General features: G+C 40.5%; 1 protein-coding gene across 1 annotated transcript; it reads right to left on the reverse strand.

Annotated features, from left to right (window-relative positions):
* Positions 1-664: 664 nt before the first annotated feature.
* On the reverse strand, positions 665-11,964 carry LOC123443357 (amyloid-like protein 2). Its single transcript, XM_045119699.1, has 2 exons — positions 11,062-11,964; positions 665-941 (listed from the first exon to the last, which is right to left on the reverse strand). Exons 1-2 carry the CDS (start codon positions 11,831-11,833, stop codon positions 856-858), a joined length of 858 nt encoding a protein of 285 aa, XP_044975634.1. The 5' UTR covers positions 11,834-11,964; the 3' UTR covers positions 665-855.
* Between the last annotated feature and the right edge of the window lie 544 nt (positions 11,965-12,508).

Below are 12,508 nucleotides of genomic sequence, written 5' to 3' on the forward strand. Positions count from 1 at the left end.
ATGATGGAAAAATGTTACAACCATTATACAAATTTGCTACATCCGTCATTCTGTTTTGTTGCAACCGTATTTTTTTTGCTACAACCGTTGGCATGGCCGAGCTGCAACCATGATGGAAAAATGCTACAACCATTATACAAATTTGCTACATCCGTCGTTCTGTTTTGTTCCAACCGTATTGTTTTTTTTCCTACCACCGACAAAAAAAAAATTCTTCACAGGAGGCGAGATGTTGGGTGGTGGGTTGCTGCGAACCACGACGTCAGCGGCGAGGGCGGTGATCAGGTTGACGATTAGGACGACGACGACGAGCGCGCGGGAGCCCGTGGGGCTATCCGCAGACGACGGCGCGTGTGAGATGTAGGGGAGGCGGGGGATCGGGATGTGGTTGAGCTGCGTGAGTAGGACGAAGGGGCAAGGGAGAGATCCAACGATGCGGGAGCATCCAATCGTAGGACTACGCCGTGATCGGTCGAGTTTTCAGGCCGACGCGCCGACGTCTAGTACTACCCATAAATTTAACGATCCACAACGACCACACATGCCACTAGGTGACACATCCAAACTGTAAATAAAAATGAAAGACGGGACCCAGAAACTTATCACAACCATGTACTGATGTACGAGTATGTATGCATGTTTTTTCTCTTCGGTGCTAGTGCTATTAACAAAGTGTTGTTTTTCTGAAAAAGTATGTGCAATGACAGTGTGCAATGGGACACGTACACGCAACGTCAGAATAAATTCTGAACGAGGTTATTTCGAGGAAAGGAAGGAAAATTGTGGTAATTTACACACGGCTGTGTTGGTTCTGGAACTGATCATAACTGATCATAAATTATCATGCACCATGGATCAAGAGCCGAGCCTAGAGGCAGATGACAACGCCACTGCCTGCGCCCACACCTTGAGCCTCGCCTTCACGTCCTTGGGATCGTCACCTGTTCCAAAGTACATGGAGCATGAATGCATTCATCTGTTAAAGCATCTTTAACAACATTGTTGTTTTGATTTGCTAAAAAATGGGTATAGCAAAAGGAAAGAAAAAATTTAGCAATCCCAACAGTTTTTTGCTTCAACAACATTGCTATAAAATTTAGCAAGCATCTCAATGACACGTGGGGACATGTGCCAGGTCCAGGGCAGCAGGAGTCTAGGAGGCGATGGGGTCCACTTGTCAATGAAACAAATGGATGTAGGGGACCACAAAAACTGGGCTGATAAAAATTATAGCAAATGCCTTTTCACTTTGCAAATATATCAAGTGTGGATGCAAATATAGTAAGCTTTGTAAAATAATTTGTGTGAAGACCACTTATACAAAGACTGTTGAAGCAATATTTTTAGACTAAGTTTTTATATTTCCAGTTTTTAGCAATCCTAATCAAATATACAAAGTCTGTTGGAGATGCTCTTAGCCTCACATAACACAATAGAAGGAAAAAAGAAAAAACTTCACAACACATCACCATCCAATAATATGGTTTTTTCTAGAAACGACTGTTCAAAAACTATGAGGTGTTTGGTACGAATAAATAATATAGTTTTATACTCCATTCCAAAATTCTTATTTTAAATTTATCTAGATATAAATATATTTAGTCACATTTTAGTATCTAGATACATTCATTTCTAAACAAACATAAGACAAGAATTTTGAGACGGAGGAAGTAAACTTTAGTATTCCCAACACTAGCCCGGATTGGCAGTTCGGTGTAATGGATCCCACATGTGAAACGATGCGTGTGATCATGCTGATGACTTTTTGGCGTGCTTGACATATCTGGAATGAAATTACGCGTGACAAGGTGCCGCCACCAACTCTGGCCTCAGTCATATTCCTAAACAGGCACTATGCCACATGCCTGTTGTGTATCAAAGGTTTTCATCAACGTAATCTGGAGAAATGGAAGATGTTGGTAGAGTTGTATGATAATGCTAGGACATCCAGACCGGATGTTGCACCATCAAGGGAGGGGTGGATGAAATGAGGGAAAAGATAACGCCCACATGTACGGGCGTTTGTAAACCGTTCATAATTTGTGTTCGTTTGTGCTTTGCATTAATTTTGACATTTTTGGCAGTTTTTTTGTGTCACGTAGAACTAGGCTGGTGTGTGAGCATTTAACCATTTCGTTCACACGTTCGTTTTTTCTCAGCAGATTTTTTTTGGGGTTTTCGGCTTAAAAATGTATATCTTCTAATTAAAAATACAATTAAAAATCCATTTTAATTATTAAATCCGTCTCGACAAGATCTTCAAAACTAGATTCCATATCGATATGTTTTAATGAATTTTTTCGGGCAACAGTTGCCATGATGTTACATTGTAGTTGCCATAGCGTTTACACTAGAGTTGTCATGACATGTTCTATTTATTTTTTCTTCTAGATTTAAAGCTATCGTTATATTTACAACTATTTTTAGGGCAATTTTTATTAATTGACTATGATAATTTTTAGTAATTAACCACGGAAAATTTAATGCATGAATCATGGTAATTTTTAGTAATCCATCACGACAAATTTAGTTTATAGATCATGGCAATTTTAGAATTTTGACCATGATCGATGAATTTTTTTGACCAAATGTTTCCATGATGTTTACACTAAAGTTGTCATGACATGTCCTACCTATTTTTTTTAGATTTAAAACTACCGTTATATTTTTTAACTATTTTTACGATAATTTTTATTAATTGACCATGGCAATTTTTTCACCGTGGGAATTTTAGTTTATGGTTCATGGCAAGTCTAGTTTCTTAATTCCCCATTTTATAATATGCCAAAATTTAGTTTTAAATGTAGAAGAAAAAATAGCTGAAACATATCATGACAACTATAGTGTAACATCATGACAACTGTTGTCCAAAAAAAAATCATCGAAACATATTGATATGAGATCTAGTATTAAAGATCTCGTCGGAATGGATTTAATGATGAAATAGATCTTCAATCAGATTTTTCATTTACAAGATAAAAAAATAAAACTGGAAATCCAAAAAAATATCCACATGCATGCATGTTGTGTGGACGTTAGATGTTTCACCCGTTTCCTTACACAATATCCGCGATGTGTGGACAACACCTCTTAATATCCACACGTCTACGTATTAGGACCCAATTCTGATGGGAGCTATGTAGTATAGAGTGGCCAAGTGAGCCACGACATGGTTCTACGCGATCATATGGGCTTCATTGGGTTCACGTCCTACAGAGAGTTCCACACCTTTTCCAAAAAAAGAACTTCGCACCTACGATAGTCCCCCATGGTCCTACGCGACCATATTGGCTGCATTGGGTTCACAACCTGCAAAGAACTCCGCACCTTTTCTAAACAAAAAAATATTTTCGCACTTGCGATAGTCCCCTAGAAGCATCATTGAAGGCGTGTAGAGAGTAGTGCTCCTAATTGGCGCCCGTAGAGCCAATTTTCACCTCGCGCAAAAGCATCCCGACCTGGCTGCCAATTGCGAAGCACTGTAGTCTGCAGCATGCGGTGTCGAGGCATTATGTCGTCGTATTGTAACGATTTCAGTCACTATACCATCGCGAGGTACTATAGCGGTTCCGAAAAAGTTTGGTATTTATAAAAAATAATGAATTTTAAAAAGTTCTTAATTTGAAAAAAGAAATCATGAATTCTAGAAATTGGTCACTAATTTGGGTAAAAGTTCGTGAAAATTGAAAAAACAATCACGAAGTTCAATCAAGTGCATAGATATCAAAAAATGCTCATGCATGTCAGGAAAGTTTGTCGATTTGAAAGAAAGATCATGAATTCCCACAAACATATTCACAAATTTCAAAAACAAGTCATGAATATGAAAAAATGTTCACAAATTTTAAATTGTTTCATCAATTTTAAATGTGTTCATGTATTTAAAAATGGCTCATGGATTTGAAAATTGGTCATGAAACTGAAAAACAAAATCTCAAATTTGGAAAACGTTCACAATTTTCAAAAAAAACATGGAAAATTTAAATAGTTTATTAATTTGAAACTTTGAGGATATTGGAGAAAGTCTATTACTTGAAAAAGATCATTATTTAGAAAAGTTCATAGATTTGAACTCATGAATTTTAGAAAGTTCATGACTTAACAAAGTTTGCGAAAGTGAAAAAATATATATAACTTGAAAAAAGTTCTTGAATATTTGAAAACATTCATGAACTTGAGAAGTGTTCACAAATTTACAAAAAAAATCAAAAAAGTTCATACATTTTAAAGGAAAAGAAAAAATGGAAAATAAAATGAAAAGGGGAAGGGAAGTAAGAAAACAAAAATAAAACCCGAGTAAAAACCATGTCAGGAAAAACCCCAAGAAAAAAGCTCAGAAAACTATGAAAAAAACACATACATGAGACAACTCATTTGCCACGTAGTGTGGGAGGGGTTTGCACCAGGTAGCAAAATTGCCTATAACTGATGCTTATAAGACAGCAAATAGGATCGGGGTGCATAGAGGGGCTTCATCTCATACTGCAAAGAACCGAGCTACCCATCATAGTGGAGATGGACTGCTCCAAGGGGTTTCTATGGTCAAAGAGGGTAAGCATATGACACTGGTGAGCGAGAAATCTCTCATGCTGATGAAAGGGAGCTTGTATTTAGTTTAGCCAGACGATCACAAAATAGGGCGAGTCATAGCCTTGTTGCCTAGGGACGAGCTACGCTGCGCACTGCAGTGTGTTTGGGGTCAGGTTCGGACGATATTGTCAAACTGTATGAGTAATTTCACATCCTAAATTTTAATATAAGCTCAGGTTCCAAAAATCCGCACCGCCCTTTCCCCCACAAAAAAGAGAGAAATGGTCTTTTTTCAAATTCTTGAACTTTTTTCAAAATAAAAGTGACAAAAATGGGCATTTCAAACTGGAATGAGAATTACATTCGGGTCAATGGCATAACAAAATTTAGATTACTACGATTTGGGAAGAAAGAAAGTGTTGCCAAACTTTGTCAAATCATTGTTTTTTCTGCTTTCTATGTTGTGGTTTATACAAATATTTTTTCCTTCTAATAAAATGTGCAATGCTTCCCTTCTGTAGCAGTCGTGCTTCGCACACTCTTCGAGGAAGGCAAGGATTGGCATACAGCTGAGTTGTTGTGTTGGGATCTACTCCCTCCGTTCCAAAATACTCCCTCCGTTTCTAAATATAAGACCTTTTAGATATTGCACTATGAACTACATACGGATGTACATAGACATATTTTAGAATGTAGATTCATTCATTTTGCTCCTTATGTAGTCTCCTAGTGTAATCTCTAAAAGGTCTTATATTTTAAAACGGAGGGAGTATAAGACCTTTTAGGAATTCCACTAGGAGACTACATACGAAGCAAAATGTGTCATTCTACCCTAGTATTGGTCCTTCATTTCTTTTTACTCCGCGCATAAAATTTGTTTGAAGTCAAACTACATAAAGTTTGACCAAAATTGATCTTAAAAAATATCAACATTTGTAATACCAAAGTTATATGGTATGAAAATTAATTTCATGATGCATCTAATGATACTGATTTCATATTGTGAACGTTAATATATTTTTCTTATGAAGATTGACTACAGGGAAATTTTATATAGAAACTAAAAAAACAGGGGGAGGATATCATGTAGAGTATTTGTCAGACCATTAGCGAGTGCTTTGCACGTTCTTTGTAGTTGTGGCATACAAGAAGCCGACAAACTAGCGGTAGCATATAGTGTCGTGTCGCCCTACAAGTGTCCTTGTTACCAATGGATGTGAATAGAATCAGCAAAAGGTGCGTGGAATGATCATTAGCAGCAAGTCGAGGGAACCAGCTAGCAAACGTGGCGAACGAACACTAGCGAGCACAAAGCAGCTGGTCATCCAGGGCAGAGGAAGCACGCACGACGGACATACACATGCGTCCGTCGCCATCCATCGCCCATCGGAACCTAAACCAAACGGCATGCATGCACCCAGGATCCACAAACAGACTCCGTTCATCGCCACGAATCAACAAAGACGGGGGAGGAAGTGGGGAATGGCAGCGTGCTGCGAAAGCAACGGTCGTGTCACTGAAACAAAATATGTGCACGCAAGCGTGTGTAGGTGCTTTCGCCCGAAAAGACTTTGTAAATGAACGCATGATATCACAACAGCTTATGTTGACTGAATTTGTTACTTGGGTAAGATCGTCTCCAACCCATGCGCGGTTTTAACGCTGTCATGAAAAAATCGTCATTTTTACACGTTTGTGATCGTTTCAAGCGTTTCAGCGGATGCGTAAAAAACATGTGTGTTATACTTGGTTCAGCGCACGGAGCAAAAAGGCATCGCGCGTCACTTATTTCTTAAATCCGCTCCCGCGCGTTGCACATTGACGACTTGCACGCAACTTCCAACAACCGTCGGATCCAGCCGCTGATGTCGCCGCCCGCACATCCTCATTTACTCCGGCAACCCGATGACGCTTCCCCGGCCTATCCCCACGAGTCGTCGTTGCTTCCTCCACCTCCTCTCGTCTCCGCCGTCCTTCGAGCTCGCCATTCCTTCGACGAACAGCGCCCCGCCGTCCACTGCCGCTCGGCGTCCACAAGGTGTTTGACAAAACGCTTGCGAGGTATGTATTGCTTCAACTTCACATTTTGTAGAAGAATTTAGTGCATCTTGTTTGTAGTTTTATAGACTAGTTTAAATTTGATATTTTAGATGAATTCATCATATGATTCTTCCAACGAAGAATTTGATATTCAAGAGGAGGAGGACCTTGCAATGATCCTAGCTATGCACGTCAATAAAAAGCCGAAGCACGATGGTTCGGTTATGGGCCGTCGGAAAATTTGGAGGGATAAGATCAATGCCGACAACTGATTGATGAGGCACTATTTTATGGATTATCCCGTATACCCCGAGTCCTACTTTTGGCACTGTTTTAGGATGAGCACCGAGTTGTTCAAACGCATTGCAAAGAAACTGGTGAGCCATGATCAGTTTTTTCAACAAAGGAGGAATGCCGCCGGAAAACTCAGGCATAGCACTTTTCAAAAGGTGACAGCCGCGTTACGTATGTTGGCATACGGTATTCCGGCTGATCTAGTTGGTGACCACTTGACCGTGGCTGAGAGTCAAGCCATCATGTGTGTCAAGCGCTTCGCAGTTGGAATTATGCAAGTGTTTGCTCCGGAGTATTTGAGAGCTTCCAATGTTGAAGACGCCGCAAGGCTTTCGGAGATGAACAAAGCTCGCGGGTTCCCAAGTATGCTTGGCTCAATAGATTGCATGCATTGGAGTTGAAAGAACCGTCCTAAGGCATGGCATGAACAATTACACAGTCAAAAAAAGGGTTTCACTATAATCCTTGAAGCAGTGGCCGATCAAGAGACTTGAATTTGACATGTTTTCTTTGGAATGCCTGGATCTTTGAATGACATCAACGTTCTTGATCGGTCACCACTCATGAATAGGATTGCAAATGATGAATTGTCACCTGTGCAATTTGTAGCCAATGGCCACACATACAACTATGACTACTATCTTGCGGATGGCAGCTATTCAAAGTGGCAAATATTTATGAAGCCATTGAAAAACGAAAGGTAAGAAAAATCTTGATTTCCACAATGCTCACGCGGCGGCTAGGAAAGATGTGGAAAGAGCTTTTGGGATTTTGCAAGTCCAATTTGCTATTGTGAGAGGACCAGTTAGATTTTAGGATCAAAAGGTCCTTTGGTACATAATGAACGCATGTGTGATCATGCATAACATGATCATCGAGAATGAGCATGGACAAGATTTAGAATACTCCCAGTATGAGCTTTTGGGACGTCCAGTGCGAGTGCGACGGAGGGCTGAGAGGTGGTCCGATTTGTTGCCTGCTATCATGACATTCGATGTGCTGAAACGCATGATGATCTTCAGAAGGATCTAATCGAGGTGTGGTGGGCATCAAATGGCCGACAAAACTAGTAATTTGTATGTTTGATGTTGTATTGTTGAACTATTTGTTGTATTGAAAGATAAACTGTTTGTTTGAGTTGTAATAAAATTGAACTATTTATTGTTGATTATTTTCTATGTGTTTGATTTTTATTTTTTTGTTTGAGTGTCAAATGTTGTTTGTGCTGGACGGGCGCGCCGTTTTTTACAACGTCTCCTAGAGTGGCTCGCGCGCGTAATATTTTACAATGATCGTTGGAGCCAACGCTGTGCTGCATGTACAAAATTACTATTCCAACACTGCAAATATTATTTTAATGCATCGCGTTTGCGCGCATGTTAGAGATGCTCTAAGCCGTTTCTGTAAAGAAGAGGAGGAAGAGAAATTCGATCTCTTAATGTAATGGCTAAAAAAATGATATGCTTAAAATAAGTTTTCAAGCAACTTACATATAGCTGGTACACATGATATAATAGTTTCTGGTTGATCAGGGCGATTTGAGGGCTTTATGTTTCTCGTTACCTAGATTTTTTTCTTTAAATAAAAGGGGTCTTTCCCTGCTCCATTTTTTATTAATGAAGCAAAGAACACTCATTACCTAGATCAGCTAGTGATTCACTAGATGAGGGCTTCGGCAGTATCAAACAACGTCTCTTTACTTTTTTTTTGTCCTCCACATGTGTCGGCGTGAAGACGTGTTGTCAACACGTTTTGTATGATGTGTAAAGAAAACAGTTCATATGTATGTGTATGGGCAAAACAGCTAATGTCCATGCCGCATGCATGCATGTGGGTATTTTTTTGGATTTTTAGTTTTTAAAATGTTATATTTTGTAAATGAAAAATCTGACAAAAGATCCGTTTTCATCATTAAATTCATCGCGACAAGATCTTCGAAACTAGATCTCATATCAATATATTTTGATGAAAGAAAAAATCAGGCAACAGTTGTCATGTTGTTACACTGTAGTTGTCATGATGTTTATATTAAAGTTGTCATGATATGTTTTAGCTATTTTTTCTACATTTAAAACTAAATTTTAACATATTATAAACACAGGGAATTAAGAAACTAGACTTGCCATGAACCATAAACTAAAATTGCCATGGTGAAAAAATTGTCATGGTCAATTAATAAAAATTGCCCCAAAAAAGAGTTAAAAAATATAGCGGTATCTTTAAATTTAGAATAAAAAATGGGTAGAACATATCATGGTAACTTTAGTGTAAACACTATGAGAACTATAGTGTAAACATCATGGCAACTTTTGGTAAAAAAAAAAATCATCGATCATGATCAAAATTCTAAAATTGCCATGATCTATAAACTAAATTTGCCATAATGATTACTAAAAATTGCCATGATCAATTTATTAAATTTGTCATGGTTAATTACTAAAAATTACCATGGTCAATTAATAAAAATTGCCATAAAAAATAATTAAAAATATAACGATAGCTTTAAATTCAGAAGAAAAAATAGATAGAACATGTCATGGCAACTGTAGTGTAAACACTATAACAACTATAGTGCAACATCATGTCAACTGTTGTCAAAAAAGAAATTCATCAAAATATATCGACATGGGATCTAGTTTTGAAGATCTCGTCGAGACGAATTTGATGATGAAAACGGATTTTTAATTGGATTTTTTAATTAGGAGACAAAACATTTTTTAAGCCAAAAACCAAAAAAGAATCCTGTTGAGAAAGAAACGGGTGTGTGGGCAAAGTGGTTAAATGCACACACATCAGCCCAGTCCTACGTGACACAAAAAAACTGATAATAATTGTCAAGATTAGTGCTCGAACGTAGATCCATGCATGTGGACGTTATCTTTTTTTCTTCTCTTGTTTATAGCTTTGTTCTCCTGTGTACCCATGTATCTTGTTCGGCTGATTGGGATACCTTCTATGTAATGTGTTGGTCGATGTTTTATCTATAAAGCAAAATGAGGACGCTGCAATGGAGTGCCGAACCGGACCTCTCAAATGATCATTCATACGTTCGTGAACGTGTTCAGTCAGCGACCAAACAAAAGAAAGAAGGAAAACAGTGATCCAACTAGACCCTTCACGTCGTCCCTATATGTACGGACTGTCCGCGAATCCTCATATCCATCTCAAATATGGAAAGAATATAAGGGCTCGCGAACGCGAGCCGAGCGTGTCCGATTAATCCATCACATAGGACGCGATCCCACAACGGACCATTATTTTTTATTCATTCTTTTTTTCTCTCTCTTCCTCTTTATTAATCACATGCAAATGATCGGACATATGAGGAAGACGACGAAGAGTGTGATTGTACGGATGGACAAAAAGGGGACACGTCCAGTCACTGACCGGACGCGTGCGTGAACGTTTGAGGGTTCGAATTTGCGAGTCACGATTGAGGATGCTTTAAGTGAGGCAAACCGGGGCTGGAATTAATTCCATTATTTTTTTATCAGTAATGGATTTCACTTATGATATATGTTTTTTTACTGGTCCACCAATTCGGCAAAGTGGGAAACATTTGCTCTTGCACACCAATTTATATTTTTTGCAAGTGTAAAATAGATATAAATAATTTTTGACATGTATATTTCCAAATGCTAGATGCAAATGCTTAGGGGAAAACCCCGATCATTTTGACCTATGAAAACAATATGTTGAGTGTCAAGTTTTTGGCATTTGTAGACCACTGAACTTCTTTTTTCCGGAAAAAACATAAATGTTCTGTTTTGTGCGAAAATTGTCTAACATGGTTTATACACTAACATTTTTTTTTCTGAGATGAGGTTTATACACTAACATGAACACATGTATAAAAGAAATTAGAATTTTAATTTAACGATTGGGAAGCCAAAACGCCGTGCCCCGAAAGCCCCACCAAGAATTGACGTGGAATGGACGTGCGACGAAGTAGCCGAGCAAACTGTCCGGTAAAGCGATCGAGGCGATCGATCTCCGGCAGACGGATGAAACGTTGTAGCCTCCCAGTTATTGTGAAAGTTGTGAGCACGTACTACGTGGGTTAGGGATGGGGCTATTTTTCCTTCTATATGCTGGCATGCTGGCCCAGTCAGTCTTGTTTGTACGAGTAACAGCGCTATGGAAAGAAAATTAATTAGGTAGCTGGTGGTAGTGGTTTGCGATGTTCAGGGGACTAACCGGGGCTGGAGATGCGCCAGCTGCCGGAGGCCGGGGAGTTGCCGCCGCTGCTGGCGGTGTCGATGTTGGGGGCCGCGTAGGAGGGGATCTCCACTGTCCAGTCGCACGGCAGGTCGAAGCCGAGGTCCTTGCAAGCACGCACCTCCTCCATGTCCATGGCCACGCCGCCCCGCGCAGGGGACTCGCCGCCCTTCCCGACCACCACCGTGACCTCATCGCCGCGCTCGCCCAGCTGCTGCCGCTGCTTCCTCATCTGCCACGCGCGATCGAGCCACACCTCCCGCATCATCCGCTGACGCCGGTAGTGCTGACGGCGCTTGTCGTGGGGGGCGCCGGGCCACCACCCCGCCTCTGTCTCGCTGGCGTAGTCCTTGGAGTAGCGCCACGGCGACTGCGACGGCGCTCCGCGCTCCGGCGTGCCAGGGAGCGAGGCCGAGGAGGGAGGCCTTAGATTTCTTGGGCTCTCATACGGGTGCCACTGCTGGTTCTCGTACTCACCGTTGAGACCATCGGACCTCACCTCGTCCTCATCCTCCTCATCGACGTCTGCCGACCCGTCTTCCTCATCGTCGGCGTCGCCGCCGTCGGAGCCTTCGACGGCGAGGAGGGACATGCGCTTCCTGATGTCCCAGTCATCCTCCTCGTCGTCGTCGTCGTCGTCCTCCTCCTCCTCCTCAACGAAGTCATCTTCTTCGTCGTGCTCGATGAGATCCCGGAACCTGGGAAGAGGGAACGTCGTTGTCGTCGTTGCCGACTTGGACGGCGACGCCATTTCGAGGCGAGGGAGAGGACTTGGCGAGCTAAGACCCTGACAAGTAAACGCGTTTGTTTGCTTGCTCTCCTGTTTCGTTAGGTGTGGAAGGAGAGGCAACTAACAGGATATGCTAGCAATGTGCGACGTCCATCGGGTGATGGATACGTTTTTATATATGGACGCAACTACAGCGCCACCGTGCGCGCCAATGCGTTATAGCGCCCGACCGTCACCATCCTTCCCCCCGGAGGTCTCTGTGGAGCGGCAAGCAGCAAAGAGCGTCCTGACTGGGCCGACCCAAGTATGGCGCTACTTACTGTGGCAGACTTCAACGATTTTGTTTTCGCTTAAGTTGGGTTTTTAGCTTCTTTGGAAATAAGGTTGCAGCGAAACAAATCGAATATTTATTAAAAGCATTGAACTTGTAAAGTTCCCATGAATATTAAATTTAAAACCACATTCTTGTTTTCAAAAGATGTTATAAAAATTAAAATTTGTTCGACACTTTTATAAAGTATCCATATTTTCATAAAATACGATTCAACCAAAATAAACCTATGCATATTTTAAGAACTGTTCTCTAATTTGAAAATAGTTAAAAAACAAAAAAATGTTTGACAGTTTGAAAAATTGCTTGTGTATTTCAGAAACTGCTCTTGTTTTTATAAATATGTTCTTACATTTTATCAAATA

Source organism: Hordeum vulgare, chromosome 3H (assembly GCF_904849725.1).
Source record: "Hordeum vulgare subsp. vulgare chromosome 3H, MorexV3_pseudomolecules_assembly, whole genome shotgun sequence".
Classification (NCBI taxonomy): domain Eukaryota; kingdom Viridiplantae; phylum Streptophyta; class Magnoliopsida; order Poales; family Poaceae; genus Hordeum; species Hordeum vulgare.